At 35.7% G+C, this 26,091-nt stretch overlaps 1 protein-coding gene across 21 annotated transcripts in view; it reads right to left on the bottom strand.

Moving 5' to 3' along the window:
* Positions 1 to 26,091, bottom strand: part of CAMK2D (calcium/calmodulin dependent protein kinase II delta) — a 316,290-nt gene that overhangs the window by 137,704 nt on the left and 152,495 nt on the right. For all 21 annotated transcript variants that reach the window (XM_043569767.1, XM_043569809.1, XM_043569848.1 and 18 more), the window contains exon 4: positions 18,726 to 18,780. In XM_043569767.1, the coding sequence (XP_043425702.1) occupies positions 18,726 to 18,780 (55 nt within the window). The remainder of the gene's footprint in view (positions 1 to 18,725; positions 18,781 to 26,091) is intronic.

Below are 26,091 nucleotides of genomic sequence, written 5' to 3'. Positions count from 1 at the left end.
AAAGACATTTACTTTATAAGGTACCACTTTCATAAGCGTCCATGATTTCATGTATAACTTCTTGAGAAAATTGTGTTTTCAAAATCTGGTTGAAAAAAAGACATAGTAAATCTCTTTAATGATTCCTGACAGAAAATTACAATGGGGTATAATTAAGGACAGGTTCAGTTGTTTTCTGAGGAATACTCAAACCACTCATTCTGTCTTAGTGGCTTATACTATATGAGAAATATACAGAACCAGACTTCTAATTATCTTAAAACAGATCTTAAAAATTTAAATTTCTAGTCTTGATTTCTGACCTCCAGCTAATAAATGACTATGTCTTGCTTGCTTTTTCAATTTCAAACAATTTGGGAGCTTTTAACTGAATTTTATAAAGTGTAAGCTTAAAAAAAAATAACATTGTGAGGACTTCTGATTTCTGGCCTGGCATATATAGGCAGCTTAGAAGTTGTCATTCTGTCCTAACAAGTAAAAAGCTGAACTGAAAAATTAACAATTCTTCATAGATCTGTCAAAAAAGGTCACAAGGCAGATTGATACCATAAAACTAGAGAGACAGACAGGCAGACACAGAAAATAACAACTTAATGGAGCAGAAACCTCTGCAGGAACCGGTACTGTAACAGGAAAATCTGAACTATAACTGGCAAATTACTGGAGGCTCAGTGTGGACAAGCCTAGGAGATAAAACTCCAGAAGGACGCAGTCATGGGGGTTGGGACGGCTCAGACTTTTGTAAATTTTCCTCTAGGTTCTCTACCATGTCCTCAAAGTGAATATCAAAGAAAAAATATCATGCTTCTAGCAGTGAAAGGAGAAAAGGAACCACTCTGAAATATAGCACAATATTCTCTTTCAAAAAGGCCTGGTTTAAGGAGAAACTGTTTTACCACCGCCTAAACTGCTGGAGTATTAATAGAACCTCACTGACCTAGGGGAATGCAAATGCTCAACTATATCTACTTCCAACTTTTCAACTGGAAGAAGGGAAATATCTCCAGCTCCTTCTAGCCATCCTATCCCACCTAAAGGGTAGTGATGGAAGCAAAACTGAGAAGCACCAATAAAGTTGATAGTCCAAGGATAGAGGCTCACCAAGAGACTGAGACCTAATCATAGTATTTCCTCCTATACCTTACCACTACATTACTAAAGGGCTATTTACCATGGTTCCTTTTACTTATTGTATCATGTCTACCTTCGAACAAAAAAATTACAAGACATACTAAAAGGCAAAAAGCACACTTTGAAGAATGCTAACAAGCATTAGAGCCAGAGTCAGATAAGGTACGAATGTTGGAATTAACAGACCAAGAATTTTAAAAACTATGGCCATTATGCTAAGGGCATTAATGGAAGAAGTGTACAACATGCAAGAACAGAAGGATAATGAAAGTACAAAGATGGAAATTCTAAGCAAGAATCAAGAATAAATGCTAGAAAAAAGAAAACACTGTAACAGAAATGAATGCCATTGATGAGCTCATTACTAGACTGGACATGACTGAGGAAAGAATCTTTGAGCTTGAGGAAATGACAACAGAAACTTCCAAAAAAAAAAAAAATAGAAATGAGGAACAAGTAAAACAAACAGAAAACAGTAACAGACATGGTAGGTATCAATCCAAATACAACAGTAATCACTTTACACATCAGAGAACTAAATACACTAATAGAAAGAGACTATCAGAAAAACAAGATGCAACTACAGGTTGCCAGAAATGGGCTGTAATTATAAAGACACATGTAGATTAAAAATAAAGCGATGGAGAAAGATAAACCATACTAACATTACTCTAAAGAATGTGAGGGTAGCTTTATTAATTACAGACAGAGCAGACTTCCAGGGCAAGGGAAATTATCAGGGAAAAAAGAGGGGCCATTACTTAATGATGAAGGAGTCTCCATGAAGATCTGTCGGGAAATAGGTTCTACTTACATAAATAGGTTAGAAAAAAAGTTTAGGGTGGAAAGTCACCACCATGGGGTGAAAAGTGCCCAAGGTTAGGTAGCAAGATATTGTAATGGGAACACAAGTACGTTCTATCTGATGCCATTATACTATTGTACTTTGATCACAAACCCCACTTGCCCCCCTCCAGACCCTTTGCTTATACACAGAAGTTAATGACCAATGTCTGAGTGTTTTCTCCATGTTCATGTGTGTAAGATCTCGTTTTCTTCACGTTCACCACATGGGTAATATCTTGTGAGCCCAATAAATACGGAGATGAAACCCCTGCTAGGGGCTCTTGTCTCCTCCCAGACATTAGCCTCTCTCGTATTCAACCCTGCATCTGCTCTCTTGTTGGACAAGAGAGAACTCCAGACTCACAGTCTGCAACAGATGGTGACCCCAACATGATAGAAGACAATGTGAAGTTAACATGATTAGAGGAAAAGCTGACATGATAGAAGGTGATGTGATTAGAAGAAAAGCCGACATGACTAAGAAGTTGAAGTAACAAAAGGGGACATGATTAGAAGGGGACCTGATTAGAAACCAACAGGCTACAAAGCCCATGTGATTAGAAGCCAATGTGGCTAATAAGCCAACAAAACTCAAGGACTACAGAGTGTCACGGAACAACTACAGTTCTAAATAGAAAAAGTGCACTGGACAACAATCTCTCCTGACGAGATAAGAGAAAAGCGAAACTATGTTAGGGTTCCCTGCCTCAAAACTTTTGAGAGAATCGTTATGCGAGACTCCCTATCCCTAGAGCAGAAACATTACATTCATATAGCACTCCTTAAAATGATTACTCCTTATTAATGATTACCCAGCAACACTGCCTTGGTTTCTGGAGCAAGGAACCCAAACATTTGGGAATGAATAGGTAAACCACTAACCGCACGTCAGATGGAAGGCACCAATGTTCTGCCGGAGGCCATTCTTTTTTTTTTTTTTTTTTAATTTTTTTTTTCAACGTTTATTTATTTTTGGGACAGAGAGAGACAGAGAATGAACGGGGGAGGGGCAGAGAGAGAGGGAGACACAGAATCGGAAACAGGCTCCAGGCTCCGAGCCATCAGCCCAGAGCCTGACGCGGGGCTCGAACTCACGGACCGCGAGATCGGGACCTGGCTGAAGTCGGATGCTTAACCGACTGCGCCACCCAGGCGCCCCTGCCGGAGGCCATCCTTAACATGATCTGTTGTCTGTATGGCCATTCTCCCCCTGAGTATCAATGATGTTTATGAAGATACCCACCCAAAGTAAATTAAAAAAGTTTCCAAGGAACCTAAGCCTCCTTATTGTCAGCCAGCCCCTTTGGCACCCCTACATCCAGAGAATGCCGACTCCCCTCTTTGTCATTTGGAAAAATGTAATCTTTTAAAGGAACAAAAGATTCCCTCTGACAACAACCTTACCCTGATGCTACAACTTATTAAGAATGTCCTTACAGTGTTTACAGACACCTCAGGGAAAAGTCACAAGGCTTCTTGCCTTTGGAAAATTGGAAAAAAAACTGAGAACATATATTAGACACTGGACTGAGCTCTACCCAACATTCAGAACTGCAAGCCATATTATTAGCTATATAAACCTTTTCCCAACCCTTAAACATTGTCTCTGAAATGTCAAGAAGCAAAGACCACCCACTTCAGATTTCCCACCAACGTTCCAGGTAAAAATAACCATGGGGAAAAAATTCTTATGTGGACACAAACATAAGTTTGTTGGTTTGAAATAGACCTGTTTATCAAAGGTCAAATAAGCTCATGTTATGACTTAAAGTAATGGTTAACATTGTCTCATAGTTTTCATGGGTAATTGTTAAGATAGCTTTCAAAGGCTTTAGTAACCTAAAAAGTTTTTCTTGCATTTGGGGTGCCTGGGTGGCTCAGTTGGTTAAGCTACTGACTTTGGCTCAGGTTATGATATCGCCATCAGTGGGTTCAAGTCCTGCATTGGGCTCTGTGTTGACAGCTCAGAGCCTGGAGCCTGCTTTGAATTCTGTGTCTCCTCCTCTCTCTGCCCCTCTCCCATTCATGCTCTGTCTCAAAAATAAACAAACATTAATTTTTTTTTTTTTTTGCTTGCATGATAAATTTGGATTGAATTCATTGGACACCTAGGCCTTTTCTAAATAGGATGGGATGCTAAAGCATTGATTACTAAACAAGGCTTATCTGTTTTGGGTTTCTTATTGCAGAGAAACTAAGGATATTTGGGTCTGATGGCAAAAATGTTTTGTGCTTTATAACTTTCTGAGGTTTTTGTTTTTTTCTTTTTTTAACAAATTTCCCAAGGTTTAAATTGTAAATGAAGTCTTTTTGACCAATTAGGCTTCTTTGGTATGTTAAATTATTCTGGAAGTGCTGTCAAACAAATAATAAGCCTTAGGTTACATTTGAGTAAATGCTATAACTATTCTAGAGATTATATACAATTCCTAATTTTAATATTTTTTGGTATAAGGTCATCAACTTGATATTCTGATTATTGAAATGTTATGGGCCACAGAAATAACTGAATTTCTTTGTCAATTGCATTAGATCTTTTAATCATGAGCCTTTTTATCATAGTTTTGTGACTCTTGTTGGACTTCTTCACCACTGTAACTTCTAGTAGACAGATAATCCTTTCTACTCAAGGAGGTTCCATTTCCCCTGAACTCTTTCTCTTTCATGACTTCCCTATACCTACCCCAACTGAGTAATGTTTACCCATAGGCAGGGACATTTCTGTGCCCCTATTCAGCAGGAAGAAGTTATAGAAGACCATCCACCCTCAGTAACCTTCAATATTTTAAGGGTCAAAATTGTTCAGGGGGTGAATGATGTGGGAAACAAAGGCAGAAGGAAATAGCAGATAAAATTAAATTTCTACAAGGCCAAACAATTGTAGAACAAACACATAATAAACTTAAAAATATGTTTAAAAAAACGAAAAAGGGGGAATTACCCATGACTATCTATATTACAACCTCAATTTCTCCTCAATCACACTATGGTCACACTCAAGTTTGTAAATCTTGACCATCAAGGACTAACCGCAACTGAGCTACATTCTTTAAAATCAGATAAAACCCTCTCATCCTATGCTCCTGGTTCAAAGTTCTCATCTGGGGTTCAGGATATGCCTGTGTTCTTTCAGATTCCTGACCTCTGTGGATTCCCTCTCAGTTGGTGAAGGCATTACCATGGCATGGTGGAGACCCCAGAATATCTTCCAATCAACCAAGACTTCTAGAGAATGACTCTCACTGAGTGACCACTGCTCCCATTTTTCAAGATGGAAGAAGCCTCTTCATTGACTCTGCATCCTGAAGCCACTCAACAAATGTAAGTCCTTACCCCTCATGTAACCTGGGGAAGCCTTAAATGCCTGTCTAACCAGGACTGTGTCCTCTTACAACACAATGGTAATGCATAAACCCCTGATTTGTATCTGATAGCCATGATCTCCATCACCGGTATTCATTAACCAGGCAAAGGTGATTCATAGGCTTCTTAATCACGGGGATCCTAGCCATGGTAAGCATTATGACCTCTGCTACCATTGCTGGAATTAGTCTTCACCACACTATCAAACTGCACATGTACTTAATCAATTTATGGTCCAGTCCTCCATTCTAATCTGCCCTGTGATAGAAAATTTAGATGTAACATTACACCAGCAACTATGATACTCCAAAGAACTAAGATATTAATGGGCTGACTCATGGTCCTTTTGGAAAGAGTTTAACCATCTCTCTATTAGCTAATGCCCATCTCAAATTCTGGATAACTCTAGGAAATGGAATACTTTTACTGTGTCTCGTTTTCTGCTTTTGCAGGATCACCCTCCAAACTACCTGACAGAAAAAGAAGGATTAGAAGCTCATCATGATGGTCCTCACATGTAAACTTAAAGAAAAACAACAAAAGGGGGAACTATGGCGAAATAGGTTCTACTTACATTAATAGGTTAGATAAAAGCTTACGGTGGAAAGCCGCCACCATGGGGCAAAAGTGCCCAAGGTTAGCTACAGAGATATTACAATGAGATGACAAGTACTTTCCATCTGATACTAATTTACTATTGTACTTTGATCACAAACTCCACTTGCCCCCCACCCCACCAGACCCTTTGCTTACACACACAAGTTAATGATTACTGTATGATTCTTTTCTCCACATTAATGTGTGTAAGATCTTGTTTTCTGTACATTCACCACATGGGTAATATCTTGTGAGCTCAATAGATATGGAGACAAAACCTCTGTTCAGGGCTCTTGTCTCATCCTGGACATTAACCTCTCTTGTATTCAATTCTGCATCTGCTTTCTTGCTGCACAAGAGAGAACTCCAGACTCCCAGTCTGCGGCAAAGATCTAATAATCATTAATGTGTATATGTTTGACAACACAACATCAACATATGCCAGGCAGAAAACGATAGAAATATAAGAAGAAATAGATGAATCCATTACCATAGTTGGCGACTTTAATACCCCTCCATCAAAAATGTACTGATCCAGCAAGCAGAAAATCATTAGTAACATAGCTAAACTCAAGAGCACCATAAGTCAACTAGATATAATTGACATGTATAGACTACTTCATCCACCAACAGCAGAATACACATTCTTCTCAAGCTCAAATAGAACATTCACTAAGATGGACTACATTATGAGTCATAAAACACCTCTTAAGTTTAGAAGAATAGAAATTATACAATGTCTTCTCTCAGACCATATGGTATTCAACTAGTAGTCAAGAGAGCAGAAAAACCTAAAGCACTTGGAGATTAAACAACATATGCGTCAAAGAAGAAATATCAAGAGAAATTTTAAAATATTTTGAATTAAGGGGCACCTGGGTGGCTTACTCAGTTAAGCATCTGACTTCGGCTCAGGTCATGATCTCACAGTTCGTGGGTTCTAGCCCCGTGTCAGGCTCTGTGCTAAAAGCTCAGAGCCTGGAGCCTGCTTCTGATTCTGTGTCTCCCTCTTTCTGCCCCTCTCCCGCTCACACTTGTCTCTCTCTCTCTCTCAGAAATAAATAAATATTAAAAAAATTCAAAAAAAATAAAATATTTTGAATTAAATGAAAATTAAAATACAACTTATCAAAATTTGTGGGGTGCAGTACATACAGGGAAATTCATAGCAGTGAACGAATACATTTGAGAAGAAGGATATGTTAATAATCTAAGTTTCCACTAAAAGAACAAGAAAAAGAAGAGCAAATTAAGTCCAAAATAAGAAGAAAAGAAATAAAAATTAGAAGTCAATAAAACTGAAAATGGAAACTCAACAGAGAAAAATGAAAAGCAAAAAAGTTCTTTTTAAAGATCAATAAAATGGATAAGCCAGGCTAAGAAAAGAGAAGATACAAAATACCAGTATCACAAATGAAAGAGAAGACATCACTACGGATACCATGGACAATAAAAGGACAATAAAGTAATATTAGTAACTCTGTGCCCTAGATGAAGTAGACCAATTTCTTGAAAGATACAATCTGCCAAAATCAGACAAGAAGAAATTGACAATAGAAATAGGCCTATCTAATACAGAAATTGAACTGTTAATTAATAACTTCCCAAAACAGAAAGTAGGCTTAGATGGATTCACCGGTAAATTATACCAAATACTTAAGTAATGATACTAAGTCTTCACAATTTCTCCCAGAAAAAAGAAGTGAGCACATGTCAACACATCCTGTGAAGTCAGAATTACTCTAACACCAGAACAAGATAAAGACACAAGAAAATTATAGACCAAGAGCCTTCATGAAAATCCTCAACAAAATATTAAGAAATTGAATCCAATATTGTATAAAAAGAATTTTATACCATAAAAAAGAGATTTGTTTCCGGTATGCAAGGCTGGTTTAACATATGAAAATCAATTAATGTTATCTATCACATTAACAGGCAAAAATAGAAAAATCACATGATTATATCAGTTGATGTAGAAAAACAATTTGACAAAAATTAAACACCCATTCATGATAATAACTCTCAGCAAACTAGGAACAGAAATGATCTCCCTCAACTTGATAAAGAACATCAACAAAATATAAAAAGTTAACACCATATTTAAGAGCCAGAAACTTGAAGCTCTCCCACTGAAATCAGGAATGAGAAAAAATATACAGGAAATTACCTATATGTTATAAATGACCAAGTGAAATTGAAATTAAAAACACTTTACCATTTACATTGCACTCCCCAAAAATGAAAAACCTAGGTTTAAGGCTCACAATATGTAAAAGATCTATAGGAGGAAAAGTATAAAACTCTGATGAAAGATCTCAAAGAAATAAATAGAGAGATATTCTATGGCTATGGATAGGAAGATTCAATATTGTGAAGATGCCAGTTCTTACCAACTTGATCTATGGATTCAACACAATCCCAACCAAAATCTCAGTAAGTGATTTTGCAGATATAGACAACTGATTCTGAAGTGTGACATGGCAGAATCATGACCATTTTATTAATTTTCCAACTAACTGGACACTGAAATTGTTTAGCTTAACCTTGTGAAAACTGTATTTTCCCATCAGTGACCCTCTACAATTCTAGAATTATAGATTTCTACTATAGTGGACGATAAATTTATTTTAAAAATAGCCAATAGGGGCACCTGGGTGGCTCAGTCGGTTGAGCGTCCAACTTCGGCTCAGGTCATGATCTCACAGTTCATGGGTTCGAGCTCCGTGTCAGGCTCTGTGCTGACCGCTTGCTCAGAGCCTGGAGCCTGCTTCAGATTCTGTGTCTCCTTCTCTCTCTGCCCCTCCCCTGCTCACACTTTGTCTCACTCTGTTTCTCAAAATAAATGTAAAAAAAATTTTCTTAAATAAATAAATAAAAATAGCCAATATATTTGGATTCAAACAGTTTTCTAAAAACAAATGAGAAACACAGTATCTTTACAGCATTTGGATTTGTTATTTAAAATATCCTCCAAGTTACACAGATTGACTGTTTCCTGCATAAAGTATCAACTAAAAATAAAATTCACAGACTCAACTTTGTTCTAAAGTACATTCAGAGGGTTTGTACCTTAGAACTTCTTTTTTTGTTTCTACCAACAGCTTACTTCAGGGACTTAATATCTTCTACCTGAATGCTAGTGTAGCCAAATTCTAACTGGGTTCACACGTCCAATCTGACCTCTCTTTGCATGCACACAGCAAAATATGGCACAAATCATGCTCTACTGCAATTATTGATTTATTTTTGTTTTGACAGTAGTTTAACCAAGAGGCCTATTCTCAAGTGCTGTTTACAGTGTGCTGATAGACCAAATAATCTTCAATCTGTGCATTCAGTTTGATCTGAGAGTGGAAATCATTTTTGCCACCACTGTTTACTATATACACTGCTATAAATCAAATGTGATCAATAATACTAAAATCAAAAATAAGACAAATGAAATTTTAGACTAGCTAGGTTCTAGGAAGGCTAAAATTTGCTGTGAATAATGGGCCACAGATGGCCAGAAAAATCAAACTAGCTCTCCACCCCTGAAAAGATTTAATAATCATTGGAATATATACGGAATATATATGCTTTGTGAGATGCAGGAGAATTTTATGAGCATAACAGAAGAATTTTACCAAATAACCACAAAGGTGATTAAGTGACTAGGGCACACATCAGATGTGTTCATAGATATTGTGAAACTTGTTACACTATATCTATGTGTCCTGTAAAACTGTCCTGTTGGTTTTGCAACCACATATTTTACTAGATGAAAGAATGCTATTAACCCATCAAGCATAAGGTTGCTTTTGGTTCTTTTAAAGGCAAAATTTTCATTCACCTTCCCTTCAATCAGCTTATCCACAGTGCTGGTAGAGAATAAGCACAGATTAAGTGTGTATTTGTTGAATGAAAACATAGACAAAGTAATTATGTCTGCTTCAACTTCAGTTCTTCCCATTGTTTCCTGACATCCCTGACTGAATGAATGTTGGCTCTCTCCCCCAAACCTCTGTGTAACTTAATAGCTTTTACTACATTAGGTCTATAGTATAGATTTTTTTTTGAAGCTGTCTAATCCACTCTCTGAACTATAAAATCTTCAAAAAAGGGGATGGTGTCTTATCTTTTAGTCTTTCAGTCTTGATATTGCCAATACAGCAATCAGCTCCTCAGTGCAAGGGGTATAGTTTTTGAAAAGCATTTTATATTTATATAGTTTCAAATTTGTAAAAGTGAAAAATATGCATGTCTTACTAGTAATAATTACAAAACTTGCAACTTGACCAAGTTTTCTGACTGGTACAACAATGATAAAACGGGGCACTGAGAGGGAAGACATCAGATTCTCTGAGTACTCTATTGTGAAATTATCAAAATGGAACATTTATTTTTAAATGCTCAGAAACATTACTTTTTTTTCCCCCTAAAGCATTAGGCACAGGGTCCTGCATCTAGTAGATACCCATTACATATTTGATGAAAAGAATTTCTTACATGGGGACAAAAATGCAAACACTTTAAAACAGAAAAAAAAAAAGAAGTATTTCATGTGCCAAGATTTGTTTTTGCTGGTGGAGAAAAAAGTTCTTTTTAAGGATTTAGATTTGTTTTTGCTGGTGAAGAAAAAAGTTCTTTTTAAAGACTTAAGAACAGAATTTTTCTCTAATAGCTTCAAATTATAATAAATCTTCTAATATTTAAAAATTACATTAGGAGTCCTATTAATCTACCAGAAATCTCAAATTGATGAGAATAGCATCTTGGCCTCACAGAACAATAAAGGACTTAGCGATGTCTAAAAAATATTTCAACTGGTTCCACAGCCTCATTCTGTATGAGAAAAAAATGAGGCTTAGAGGAAACATAATGTTAAATGTTTAGCCGTGGGTAGCTCTGAGACTGAAACTTAAGTCTTCATTCAGGGTCAGCACTTTTGCCAATAAACCTTAATCTAATCTATCTACTTTAGCTCCCTATTGAGATTACAAAATCCAACCCAAGTCTTATTCTCTTATACGTTTACTTAGAAAGGGCTATGATATTTCTATACTTCATTATACATTCACGCAGCATGCATAGAATACAGATCTTCTCTGACATTCAGTTCCTGAAATATATATATCACATTCAGATGACTGCCCTTGTCAAGGCCTATTTCTCAAAGAAATGGACTGGATCTGTCTTATCTGCCTAAGGCCAATGGCTCTGTCTGTTGGCCTTTCCCTTAGGGACTATAATTCTAGCTCCATTACTTCCTTGCACAGCCTTCCCTTAGATTTCAGATAAATCCACATCTCTTATCTCCCAGAGTTCCCGAGGTGTGCCTGAAAATCCTGCTAGGCATAAACCCTGAAGGAGAAGGATTCATTATTTGCTGTGAAGAGGTCTCTGGTTTCATGCAAGTCTTTCCCACTGATTCCTGAGTCTGTTTGCAAAAGGAATTACTAATGCTTTATAGTTGGAAATGGTGGATGGATACCTACATGAAAAATGTAAATTTAAAATAGCAAGAAGAAACTTTTTTTTTTAATGGAACTCACTGCCTCTTCTGTTTTGCTTTTTAGAAAGGGAAAAGTATTCCATTAGAAGAAAACTCAGTGCACCTATAAAAATAGAACTTCCCATTAGATTGTGAATAGCTGACATTCCATAGGAAGTATGCACAAGTACCACACTGCCAAAACCATCATCAAAAGGGCAAACACAGGAACATTCCTTCTTTAGGAATTCAAGTAGTTATTTTATCTTGGATCTGATTGGTTAAATGGCCTCTAATTTCCCCATGGGAGTATTTCATCGATAACTCTGAGACCATACTTTTCTTAACTATGTATACAATGTGCATTGTTCTCAAGCTACTTTTCTTCTTCATAGAGTAACCACAATGATTAATTTAGAGGAATTATATTTGCTACAATGTCTTTTTAGTCACTGAATATCTATACTTACAACCATTGTTTTCTAACTTTCTAAAGCTGAGTACTTTATAGGATTGTATTGAACTAGTTTATTAATCTCATTTACTGGCAAAGCAATTTGATGAAAACTGGTCTTAACTCTTCTCTTAAACATTTAAGAATAATTCCAAAGAGTCTGAGTTCTTCAAGCTAGTAACAGAGGTTTAATGGCCCGATGCAGCATATTTGATGTTACTATGGTTCAAATGTAAACTTAAACCTTGAAAAGTCTACATTTGGTTTCAGAGACATTAATAACAAATATCATTACAACAGATATGATCCACTGTAACTGAAAATTATATTTTCTTTCCACATGAACTGTTTTTTATAAGTTTTATAAGTTCATTTAAAAAAAAGATGTATGAAAAAATAAACTTTATTCTAAATTCTGTGATTCTTATCATTCCTTCCATTAGTAAGGAATATAAAAAAGTATAAAATTTTAAATGTGAATATAAATAACTTGGTAACTGTGGAAAAGTGGCATGGCATGGGAAGAAGCGTGTTGCCCTTTTACAACTGACCTAACACTGACGTGCTTCTTGGAGCTGAAGCGGATGGGATATACTACTCCACAATAAGCTGCTCTGGCAAAAAGATCAGAATATACCATTCCACAATAAGCCACTTTGCCAAAAAGACTATTTTGATCTAAAGTCAAATGAGAATCAACAAATACGTGAAGAATTCTCTGCCTTTCCCTTATCTGCCCAAAAGCAGACAATAAATTTCCCTGTGAGGAAGGTATCTGTTCCATATACCAGGGAAAGAGCAATTCTTAGCATCTAAGACAAGAATTTGACACCTTAACTGCTTCTTTTACTTTTATTCCTTTTCTAAAAACTCCCATGCACACAAACATTTATAAAAATTGTGTACCTTTCATTCTGTCAATCTTCATTTAGTCTGATTCACGTGCCTTCACGTATTGAACATAAGAGGGTATCGGAAAAACATACCCTCTCTGATAGAGCTGTGGTCAAACCTGAATAACAGTACTCAGGTAAATGAGCATTAGCAAAGTGTTTTTCATTCTAGCATTCATCATAACATGAAAGACATATCCCAGTTTATAATAATATATCCTTGATTTATATAACAAAGGAGATCTAACGAATTAAATCTATAAAGAAATAACAAGTCTAAAAAAGTGAGTAGATGCATCTCTCTCACTACATGCATGAAAAAAAATAAATCCCTGTTTTCCCAGCCCTGTGAAGCAGTAAGGAGGCACACCCCTGGGATGCCATAGGAGGCTAAATAGGACACCTAGACTTCTACCCTCACCTGAAAGTAATAAGATGGCACCTAATTACCCCTGCCAGTGTGGTATCAAAGGAGGCCTGATAAGAAGATTTAAATTAAATCCAGGTCTCATAAAATAATACCTAAAAAGATTTAAATTAAATACAGGGTCTCATAAAATAATACCTAAATGTCCAAGATATAATACCAAATCACATATGATATCAAGAACCAAGAAAATTTCCATATTAATGAGAAAAAACAATGTAAATACCAATACCAACACACTAATACCAACACCAATACCAACAACACTAAGATGACAAGGCTGTTGGAATTACCTGACAAGGACTTTTGATCAGCTTAATAAAAATGCTTCAGTGGGCAATTACGGACACAAACAGAAAACAGTAAAGACCAAGAATTTATAGAAAAACTAATAGTCAAAATAGAACTGAAAAAAGAATAACTGAAATGAAAAACCCAATGGATACATTCAACAGCAGAATGAAAAAAAAAATGAAGAAAGGACAAGTCAAAAACAGTATAAATTACCTAATCTGACCAAGAGGAAAAAAAAAAAAATGAAGAGCCACAGGAACTTATGGGGCTATAACAAAGGATCTACCATTCATGTTATCAAGTTCCAGAAAGAGAAGGGAACAAAAGGGAAGGCTAAACAAGTATTCAAAGAAACAACGTCTAAAAAGTTCCCAAGTTTGGCAGAAGACATAAACCTGTATATTCAAGAGGTTAGCGAACACCAAATAAGATAAACTCTAAGAAATTCAAGCTGAGACGCATCATAGTCAAACTTCTAAAAGCTACAAAGAAAAAATCTTTAAAATAGCTGGAGAGAAATGACACCTTACTTTTAGGGGGAAAACAGAATGACAAAAATTTTCTCATAAAAAATCAAAGAATCCAGAAGGAATTGACACATTAAAAGAATATAACTGCTTACCTAGATTTTTTTTAAGTTTATTTATTTTGAAAGAGAAAATGTGAACAGGAAGGGGCACAGAGAGAGAGAGAGAGAGAGAGAGAGAGAGAGAGAGAGAGAGAAAGAGAGAGAGAGAGAGAATATCCCAAGCAGGCTCCACACTAGTGTGGAGCCCAATGTGGGGCTCAAACTCACGAACCATGAGATTGTGACCTGAGCCAAAATCCAGAGTTGGAAGCTCAACCAACTAAGCCACCCAGGTGCCCCCTGGAATTTTTTATCTAGCAAAAATATCTTTCAGGAGTGAAGAGGGAAATCAAGATATTCTCAGAAACAAGGAAACTAAGAATTTGTTGCCAGCAAACATTTGTTGCTAGCAAAACAACCATTTCTAAAAGAATGCGTAAAGGAGAAAGGAAATTAAAGAAGAAAGGAAATCATAAAAGAAGGGATCTTGGAACATCATAAAGGAAGAAAGAACAATGGAGAAAGTAAAAATATGAGCTCTGAGAAAGGACTGAAGAGGAAGTAATAACACCATATGGAGTGGTACCAAACTACAGCCACATCAACAAGTCATGGATGGACTGTGACTATGGAGAAGGAGCCTATACAGTAGGACTATGCATAATCAGAGCTTCAGTCTCTATTCTCCAGCATACACTGGTCACCAATATGGCAGACATACTTGGCTGCCTACCCAACAGGCAAAACTCCCCTATTTTCTTTTAACAAATCCATGATTTAAGTCTTATCTGACTATACATACGGTGATTCAGGGGAGGCCAGTTCCCTCCCATTTTTAAATTTATAAGAGGTCAACACCTATTGTAATCCCACTCCCCTCCTCAATACTTGATTTAGGCATGGGCATGAGAAGCAGTTCTAAACAAGGATTCAATAACAGATTGTCTTCTGAGGGACTCTGCTGGAAAGGATTAACGCAATGGCATTAATACTGCCCTTTTCCTGACTTTGAAAGTCACTGATGCCTGAAAATGAGGTAGCCAACTTGAGAACCAGCTCACATACTACAGAAAACAAACAGAAAGGCAGAAAAAACTTGATTTCTTAATGATATCACTGAAGGGCTGAACTAACCAAATTTTTTTGAATTAACCAAAATTTAACACTAACCTATCTTTAGATTCATAAGAAACAGTATTTTTTCTTGTTTCCCAAACACATGAAAATGCTAGACAATAGTCCATTATATGAATTTACCATAATTATGCAACTGTTTCTCTATTACTGGATCCTTAAGTTGGCTTTCTTTCTTTTTTCCCCATTATAAAAGCCGATGCAGTGAACATATGAACATATTTTGGCATAAAGCTTCATCTAAATTTAGATAAATTTAGGGTATACTTTCCATGGACTTTGTTTATAGAAGTGAAATTACTATGTCAAATGGTATGGACATTTTGAATTCCAGAAATTGTGTTCCTTTTAAACCCCTACCAGCCACGTGTATTGCCTATCTCACTATATCCCAGTTGGGCAGAGCAAACTTATTTATTCTAGTTAATAGAACTTCATTTACAAATTCGGATTAGTCTAAGTCAATCTTGGTAATTCTATTCCTCTTGCCAATGACTAGTTATGGGTTGGCATGTGACCCCATCATGGCCAATGAGACAAAATGGGATATTTATTGGGTAAATATTTTATTCTTATAAAGAAGAAGAGACAGGGGTGCCTGGGTGGCTCAGTTGGTTAAGCATCTGACTTTGGCTCAGGTCATGATCTCATGGCTTGTGAGTTTGAGCCCCACTCTGGACTCTGTGCTGACAGCTCAGAGCCTGGTGCCTGCTTGGGATCCTGTGTTTTCATCTCTCTCTGCCCCCAACCTGCTCGTTCTCTCTCTCATTCTCTTTCTCTTTCTCTCAAAAATAAACATTAAAAAAAAATTTTTTTTTAAAGAAGAGACAATGTCTTCCACTGGATATTAGCATGTCTGTATATAATACCTTGAACCATACCAATCTGAGAAGAAAGTCAATAAGCTGAAGTAAAAGATGGGAGACTGATATTGTTGTTGAACCCCTGAATAAACCAACCTCAAGAATCCTTCCTTGCATCTTTTTTCCATTATTTTAATTATAATGTATTTATTTTTAATTTATTTATCTGAGTATAGTCGACATACAGTGTTGCATTAATTTCAGGAACATCTCTATACATTATACATTCACAAGTGTACCTACCATCTCTCACCATATGACACTATTATAATATCACTGAAAATATTCCCTTATGTCTTTAATTCCTGTGACTTATTCATTCCCTAACTGGAAGCCTGTATCTCCCACTCCCCTTCACTCATTTTGCCCATCCTCACCAACTCTCTTTCCTCTGGCAACCATCAGTTTGTTCTCTGATTCTGCTTTTTGTTTGTTTATTCACTTGTTTTTTTTTATATTCCACATGTGAGTGAAATCATATGGTATTTGTCTTTCTCAGTCTTACTTATTTTACTTAGCATAATACCCTCTTGCTCCAACCATATTGTTGCACATGGCAAGATGTCATCCTTTCTTTGTGGCTGTGTAATGTTCCACTGCATATGTGTGCATGTGTGTGTATGTATATACATACCACATGTTATTTATCCATTCATATACTGATAGACACTTAAGTTGCTTCCATAACTTGGTTATTGTAAATAATGTTAAAATGAACATAGGGATGCATGTATCTTCTCAAATTAGTGTTGCCATGTTCTTTAGGTAAATACCCAAAGAGTGGGATTATTAGATAATATGGTATTTCTATTGTTAATTTTTGGAGGAACCTCCATACTGCTTTCCACAGTGGCTGTATAAATTTACATTTCCACCAGTAGTACACAAGGGTTCCTTTTTCTCCATATCCTTGTTAATGCTTGTCTCTTGTGTATTTGGTTTTAGCCATTTAGGTGTAAGGTGATATCTCCTTGTGGTTTTAATTTACATTTCCCTGATGATTAGTGATGTTGAGCATCTTTTCATGTGTCTCTTGACTTTCTGTATGTTTTCTTTGGAAAAATGTCTATTCAGGTCCCCTATCCATTTTTTTAATTGGATTGTTTTGCTTGTTTGTTTGTTTAGTATTGAGTTGTATAGATTCTTTATATATTTTGGATATTAACCCATTATTAGATATACCATTTGCAAATATCTTCTCCCATTTAGTAGGCTGTCTTTTTGTTTGGTTGATGGCTTCCTTTGCTGTGCAAAAGTTTTTTATTTTCATGTAGTCCAACAGTTTATTTTTGCTTTTGTTTCCTTTGCCTTAGGAGACACAGCTAGAAAAAATGTTGCTATGGCTCTTATCAAAGTTATTGGTCTTTAATCCATTTTGAGTTTATTTTATGTGTGGTGTTAGTTTCATTCTTTTGCATGTAGCTGTCCAGTTTTGCCAGCACTATTTATTGAAAAGACTGGCTTTTTCTCCATTTTCCATATTCTTGTCTTTTTATCATAGATTAACTAACTATATAAATATGGGTTTATTTCTGGGCCCTCTATTCTGTTTCATTGATGTATCTATCTATTTTTGTGCCAGTACCATAGTGTTTTGATTACTACAGCTTTGTAGTATATCTCGGACTCTGGGATTGTGATACCTCCACCTTTGTGCTTCTTTTTCAAGACTGCTTTGGCTATTTGGGGTTTTGGGTGGTTCCATACAAATTTTAGAATTATTTTTTCTAGTTCTGCAAAAAATGCTCTTGATATAGGATGGCACTGAATCTGTAGATCACTTTGGGTAGTAACAACATTTAAATAATATTAATTCTTCCAATCCATAAGGGTGGAGTATCTTTCTATTTGTTTATGTCATCTTTAATTTCTTTTGTCAATATTTTATAGTTTTCAGATTACAGGTCTTTCACCTTCATGGTTAAGTTTATTCCTAAGCCTTTTATTCTTTTTGGTGCAATTATGAATGGAACTGTTTTCTTAATTTCTCTTCTACTTTGTTATTAGTGTATAGAAACACTACTGGTTTCTGCATATTAATTTTGTATTCTGCATCTTGACTTCTTATTACTTCTAATAGTTTTTTGGTGGAGTCTTTAGGGTTTTCTATGTATGCTATCATGTCATCTATAAATAGTGAAAGTTTTACTTCTTCTTTACCAATATGGATGCCTATTATTTCTTTTTCTTGTCTGATTACTGTGGTTAGAACTTCCAGATTATGTTGAATAAAACTGGTGAGGTGGACATCCTTATCTTGTTCCTGATCTTACAGAAAAAAGTCCTCAGTGTTTCATTACTGAGTATGAGGTTACCTATGGTTCTTTCTACATAAGACAATAAAGTGGGTATACATAGTCCAAAATATTCAATGGAAAATTAGCTCACATCAGTCCTTTGTATGCCCAAAGATGAAACTGATAACTGCTTATAATATCACTGTGAACAATCCAAACAATAGACTCATAACTGTTTCACCTATTTAGATTAACTTAAGTTTTAAATAAACACTCCTGAACAGTCACATTTTTTCAAAAGAATTAGAGTGAATGTTATTTGAAGAACACCTAAAAAAACTACACAGTCATTAATTTAGACTATAAATTAGAAAAAAAATATTTAATTAAAAGTGGTTTTCAAATAGCAAAAATAAATGAACACAAAGTGTGTTGTACTTACAAATCAAACACCAAATAATGGAAGCCCTCTTCTGATATGCTGTCATGAAGTCGCACTAAAAATATAAATAAAGAAATAATTTTTAAAAAAGAGAAAAAAGTTCATGTTATATGTATAATGATGATGAACATTAAATTAGACTTCTAATGGGCATTTGTCTCCTAACTAAAAATGTTGGCAACACTCTTTCTTCTAAGCTCTGATAAGTGAATATCCTTTACAACAGGGCTTGGGTTCAGACAAACCCAAGTTTTAAGTTCTAATTCTGACAATTATTAACTATGTGAGTTTAATCAAATTAATCCACTTATAATGATAATAGTACCTATACTTTATAAAATGGTTGAGAAAGTTAAATGAGACAATAATAGTAAAACAATCTACATATTACTCAGTGAATAATAAATATTAATAATTGCTATAATATATACCTATCTATTCAAAGTGACCAGGTTCTACCAATTCTCCCACTTAGAGTCTCTTCCTTGTCATTCTCTTTGCTATTTCCCTAGTCCAGGTCTTCAACAACTCATGCCTTGATCAATACAATAGGCAGAAAGAGGGATCATTTTAAGAGTCTAGCAAGTGGTCTCCTTGTGTCTGCTCTCCTCATCCCTATTTGAAGTGGGGTGGAGATGGGGGGAGTGTCTACATAGCAATTCCTAGCCAACCTGTCAAAAGAGTTTTTATTATGGTACTTCTAAACTCAAGTGACCAAAATCCATTTAGCAAGTCATCAGCCAAAAATATATAGGTAGGAATTCTAATAAAATAATCTATCAGCTCCTCAAATTCACACTTTTTAAAATTTTCCAATGAGCTAGACTTACACTGATAAGTAGCCAAAACAAATGCTTGCTCTTCTGAACTGGAAGCACTCATTACCTACTGTAACTCTAAAGTAAACTACCTACACATGTAGAACTTACATACTGCTTTTTCTGTTTATTTTTGCATAAGTCCCCTTCCTCCCCCAACTCATTCCCACAGATAGCAAACTCTTCCTATTTATCAAAATAACTTGGGGTGGCCTGACCTTCACTGGGAGAAAGAGGGCAGAAAAAGCAAAACACACACACACACACACACACACACACACACACACACACACACACAAAAACCCAACCCAAACCAAACCAAACAAACAAACCCACAAAACCTGTAGGACATACTGCTTTTGAAAAGTTACCACAAAAGGGTAATGATATCTACCAGAACCTGTCTTTACTATGTTCCCTATGAAATGATGGCCACCACATAGAAAATGTGGATTCCAAAGAACATTTAGATTGTCCCACAAACTACAATGATCCACAGAGGGAATCTGCAGTACCATGAAATTCCCAAGCTCATAGACTCAACATAATTTCCTTTGTTTACAATCCAAATCCATCCCCTTCAGATATCATCTCTGACCCGCAATTAAAATCTTTTCTGAGGGGCGCCTGGGTGGCTCAGTCGGTTGAGCGTCTGACTTCGGCTCAGGTCATGATCTCACAGTTCGTGAGTCCAAGCCCCGCTTCAGGCTCAGTGCTGACAGCTTAGAGCCTGGAGTCTGCTTCCGATTCTGTGTCTCCTTCTCTCTCTGCCCCTTCTCCACTTGTGCTCTGTCTCTCTCTGTCTCTCAAAACTAAATATAAATTTTTAAAAAATTAAAAAAAAATCTTTCCTGAATCTGTCTTCAGAAAATTTTCCAAGGTAGAGAAAACTTTTGTTCCACTACACAGAATTTCTTTCTCATCAATACTACCATACAGGTATCTTATTTCATAGGGTTTTTTGAATCCCTCACAGAAATCTGGCACATAGTAGATGGTCTTTCATAAAACTGCTCTGAGCACTTACTATATATATGCTAGGCATTCTTCCAAGTTCTTGGACAGAAACTTTCACCAAAGCCCAATATACCTAAAATAAAACTATTGATACCAAACAATTCTCCCATAACTATAATTGTGTGAAGGGTATTCTGCAGTTTACCAATATCAAAGATGCCTACAACCTTTGTTTAAACTTATACTTCCAAAGAAAATCAAAATTTAGGCTCAATGATGTGTCTTCTGTTCATAGTCATTCAGCATACTAAGGGAAGTCAGGTCATAAGTGATAATTCAGTGGCTTTCTCAAATGACAGTCTCACGGATACCTCACTGAGCAACTGTAATACAACCTGTATTTAAATAAGCTCAAAGAATGGTATGTCTACTTAAGCTATTCTGCAAAAAGAAGATGGATTTCCATGCTATCAAAGTTAAAATGAAAAGAAAAAATCACAATGTGAGAAAGAAATGATTACTTCTTTCTTCCACTGTCTCAAAATAAAAACTTCAAGTGGAAATGAGCAACTCAGATTTTCAGACCAAAGAGTGGTGGCGCTAAACAGAAGTGGAAATTTCAGGTACAACTGGAGAAACAGTATTACTTTCTAGTTCTATCTGGAATAAAATTTTCTTAGTATCATTATCACTACCTTATTAATACTTGGAAATAATCATCATTTAGAAATAAATTATTTTTTGAACAAGTCAAGAGTTGCTCAGATGCAAGCCTAATGATTAAACATATATTTTTTGGTGAAAATCAGTTTCACAAAAGCATTTAGCCAGTAAGCACATAATAATGCTTAAGGACAAATCATTTGACACCAGTTCACTACTTTTGTATTACACAATTCCAAAATAATCTCCATTATTTCTACCCAGTCATTTGACCAGGTGAGATTCATTATGAATGAGTGATGTTATTGATAAAGCAGAAGACAACTAGCATCATCTTTACTTGGAATAAATATATATACAAATTACTTTCTTCCCTCATTCCTTCCTTATGACCTCCCTATTTCCTTCCACTCTCTTTAAAATAACTAAAAAACAAAACTAAATGAAATGCCCACAATTTTCATTTCATTTTATTAACAAATTATGTAATTTCATCTTCACACAGATGCATTCCACATGTTTACAATTACTCTGAGGACGGGTTGGTTTCCTTTTGAAACTTTTAACTCTTTATTTATTATTCTCAGAGTGGATGTTTCTATTGTCTGAAGACAGTGTCTTACACACCCACAGATATTATCTTTTTCTCTTCGAGCCTTTTCTGTCTGTCAAAATTATCCATCTTCCATCCATTTCCTCTTTTTTAACAGTTTGTCAAGGGTTGAAAATTGTGTTTACTTTCACAAAAACTTATTCTCTATAAATGACTGTCAATTCATTTATATGCTGAAGAAAATACAGGGTGCACTGTTCACCACAGATGCTAACCCAAGATTGGCAGCATGGCTGGCCTTGAGAGCACGGTGGCTGCTCCATGGTGGAACATGCTGTGCTGTGTTTCTGCTATGACTGCCCTCCGTTATCAACATAAGCAGTTCATACAGCACACACAGTTAACCTTATCACACTCGTCACTAAGGTGCTTCCAGAAAAAAATGTTAAAGAGGATAATGAGAAAAGCATTTGAGAACACAGCTTATAATACCTCTGGTAGTCATTCTTTTCTGAAGTTTCCTCAAAGAAAATCAAGTCATGAATGAACGAGTTTTCAAAAATGGAAAAAGTGTAACCGTTTTTATCCGGAATAAAATGTTAAATTCTGGAGCATTAAGTATGAGACTTACAGGGGGAGCAAAGGGGTTTCCGAGGCTAAAACGTTTCCAAGATGCATTTGACCCATGGCTTTTTCCTTTCTCTTCCTCATATATTATCAATTTGGTAGTTTGCATTCAAATTACCATGGGATCACTGCTTTCTCTTCCTGTCCTATATTCTTGCATGATTTCACTGCAGTTTCTAGCTAAGTACTACTTATACAAAGGGGCCAAATAGAACTAAATAGGACCTTATAATTATCAGAGAAACTAATTTTATGTAAATGTGAAGGAAGTTTCCTATTTAATACTTCTTCTCATTTAAGGGATTAAAAGGTATAAAATAACTACAGCGCTGTGTCAACACAGTGCAAATACTTTTTCCAAGAGTTAGTTAATATATACAACCTTTCCCATCACCTTTTACAGATGAACGTGCACAGGCTTAGAGAGGTGAAGGAAACTTCTAAGGCTTAACAGCTAGTAACTGGCTAGGCTATGACCATAATCCAGAGCTGGAGGATTCCAAAGATCTGGTTCTTGCTCAGAATACTATATGGACCCTCTAAAATACATTTGTCAACAAGCTACCCCCTGCTCCAAATACATCAAAAAGTATTAATTGGTTTGTCAGGATAAAATAATATTTAAAAAAGAAGTAGACAGGAAAAAAATAGTTATGGTCATTAGAGAAAGAAAAGCAGTGCTAAAAAAAACCCTATTTACACAAAAAGAGAAAAAATATATTTTAAATGTTTATTCATTTATTTTGAGAGAGTGTGTGTGTGATCAGGGAGGGGTAGAGAGAGGGAGGGAGAGAATCCCAAGCAGGCTCTACACTGTCAGCTTGCAGCCCTTCAGGGCTCAGTCCCACGAACCATGAGATCATGACCTGAGCTGAAATCAAGAGTCAGATGCTTAACTGACTGAGCCACACAGGCTCCCCAAAAAGAGAAAAATATTTTGAGTTTAGGAAGTTTAAAATGTGATGCTGTATTTCTTTATGTAGTCCCTAAATCCCTAGAAAATTGTTAATTCTCCTCTTCCAATTAGGAATGTTAGAATTTCCAAGTGACTCAGTTATTTTACCTGATAGGACATTTAATGTACTGAAAATCCTAAATAGTTAAAGAATCTAAAATTCCTATATAATTATGATAACCTAGGAAAAGGCAGACGTGTGTGTATGTGCATGTTAGGAAGTGAAAATGAGTGTGAAAGGGAGAAAAGGGAAAGACTGGGAGAATTAAACTCTAAATAGAAGCCATGTCACAATTGCTTATTAGGTACATCTTATCTATTTTCAGGACACATATTAAGAACACTCTGTCAAAAAGTGAACATATTCTTTCACGGTGATTTATTATCTTTCAAAAAAGACTAATAGGATACAAAGTTACATGTTCCAATTTTAGTATACTTCCTTCCCTTTTCATTTCCTAAAAGCATCCTCCAAATACAATCAAGGGTGGTAATTATAATTTTGTGAAGTTATTTATACAACTTATCATTTAGTTCAAATTATACTGCTTATTACTCTTCCATTCAACCATACTCACTGCTTGCTGTTCTCTACTAGAATTTATTATGGAGATGTGACAGCCTATTACATTGGTGGCTCCCAATTGGCCATGTCTATCAGTACTCATGTCCTTGTGCAGTTCTCTCCCACACTGACTCTGAATTTGGCCCTGTGACTTGCTTTGTGTGATTAGCATGTGTGATACAAACAAGAGATTTCATAAACTGTTGCACATTGGAGTTTGTCCTCTTGGAAACCACATGTTATGCTAAAAGGAAGTTTGATACAGACTTAGACAAGAAGTCACAGGGAGAGAAACCCTGGAGAATAAAAGGCCATATTGACAGCCCATCACTAGCAGAGCTCATTGGTGAAGGCAATTGCAATTGTGACCTCAGTTATACCAAGTGGAGTAGAGCTACTATCCAACTGAATCCAGTCAGTCCACAAAGTCAGGAGAAATAATAAATTGATGTTATTTTAAGCCATTAAGTTGGGAATGGGAGTTGTTAGCCAACAACAGATAAATAAAAAGGAAAGACAATCTGAAATTTGTGATTGGCCCATTGTCCTCAAAGAATTGCAAATTTTTTTAGCAAAAAAAAAAAAGAATACTTTTCATCAAAATATGAGTTATTAGAAATCTCTAAAACTAAACATGACAGGGCAATGTTGTCAATGTTATCATAATACTAATAAAATAATTCTGGTGCAGAACAGATGCATTGCATTTTCATAATCACTATTTCTCAGCTCTGAGCAATAGTCCTGGTTATGAATGAAGTAGATTTTGTATTTTTAACTTTACTATGTTACAAGGATTGAGGTAGCTGAATTTGGTTCACATACTGGGATGAAAAAATGGCAGCTTGTAAGTCAGATACTTTTTATATTCCCATCAGCAATTAATTATATTTCAGAGCTAGAGCAAGCACTATCAAGTTATGGCCAAACAATGTGCCATAACTTTCTCAGAAGAGGGATGCCAACATTGAGTTCATTTGTTAATGAAAAAAAAAAATACATACACATACACACACACACACACGCACACATCTCAAACATTACAACTTTCAAATGGCACTATTCTAGAGACCCATTGAGCTCAACCATTACTAATGGCTCTTTTGTGACAAGGCTGATCATTTCTAGAGAGAAAAGTTTTCAAACAGACATAAAAGCACTGAAAACCAAATTCAAAATCAAAGTAACATTTCTAAAAACCTGAAGGCAAATCTGCATGTGCATGTTTTCCTAATTTCTATTTCCTATAACACAAATAATACAGTGGATAAAACAATACCATTTAAAATATATTAATTTATGTTTGTATATTTGAAAAATATATGCACTCTGCTTCTTTGAGATACGGATTTGTGCACACTGTTCATTTTATTTTGAGTAAAAAGATAGGCAGTCAAGAGACTTGTAGCACATATACTTTGATGTTCTTTTTTGTCTTAATATGACACTTTTTAAATTTACACATAAAAAGTAGGAATTTGACTTAGCTGGCTTAGGCAAATAAATAAAACTGCACAGGCACCGAAACCACGGTCTGTCCTAATTTTAGATATTTGAACACAAATTCCTGAAATTGCATTAAGGATATGCATTTTTGATAAATACTTACCAATATACCCCATTAATAAATGCCACATGAACCACTATTTAGTACTCAAATGTTAAAACATCAGAAGTCCAAAAACTGTTTTAATAAAATTTCAAATATTTTCTTGTCATGAGAAGAAAATGTTTTTAAACTCAACTAACCTATGTTTAAAACCAATTCAGTGCTGGAACACCCAGGTGGCTTAGCCAGCTAAGTGTCTGACTCTTAGTTTCCACTAAGGTCATGATCTCACGGTTTTGTGAGTTCAAGCCCCATGTCAGGCTCTGCACTGATGGTGTGGAGACTGCTTAGGATTCTCTCTCTCTCTCTCTCTCTCTCTCTCTTTTTCTCTCTCTGCCCCTCCCCCACTTGGGCTGTCTCTGTCTCTCTCAAAATAAATAAATAAACTTAAAAAGGAAAAGGCAATTCAGTGCTTATACTTAAGAAAAAGAAACTATTTTAAAAATCAAAATTACTACATGAAAACTCAGTGGAGAATGTCATCCATATTAATTTTAAAATTATTTTAATAGTACACACAAAAAGTCATTGGATTCAAAGATCAGTGCTGAAAGTCAAACATATCATATCAGCTCTGTCGACCATAATCTCCTTCCTTATTCCCAAATTCTCACCCCAT

Source organism: Prionailurus bengalensis, chromosome B1 (assembly GCF_016509475.1).
Source record: "Prionailurus bengalensis isolate Pbe53 chromosome B1, Fcat_Pben_1.1_paternal_pri, whole genome shotgun sequence".
NCBI classification, from domain to species: Eukaryota; Metazoa; Chordata; class Mammalia; order Carnivora; family Felidae; genus Prionailurus; species Prionailurus bengalensis.
This window is presented reverse-complemented; position numbering and strand designations above follow the sequence as displayed.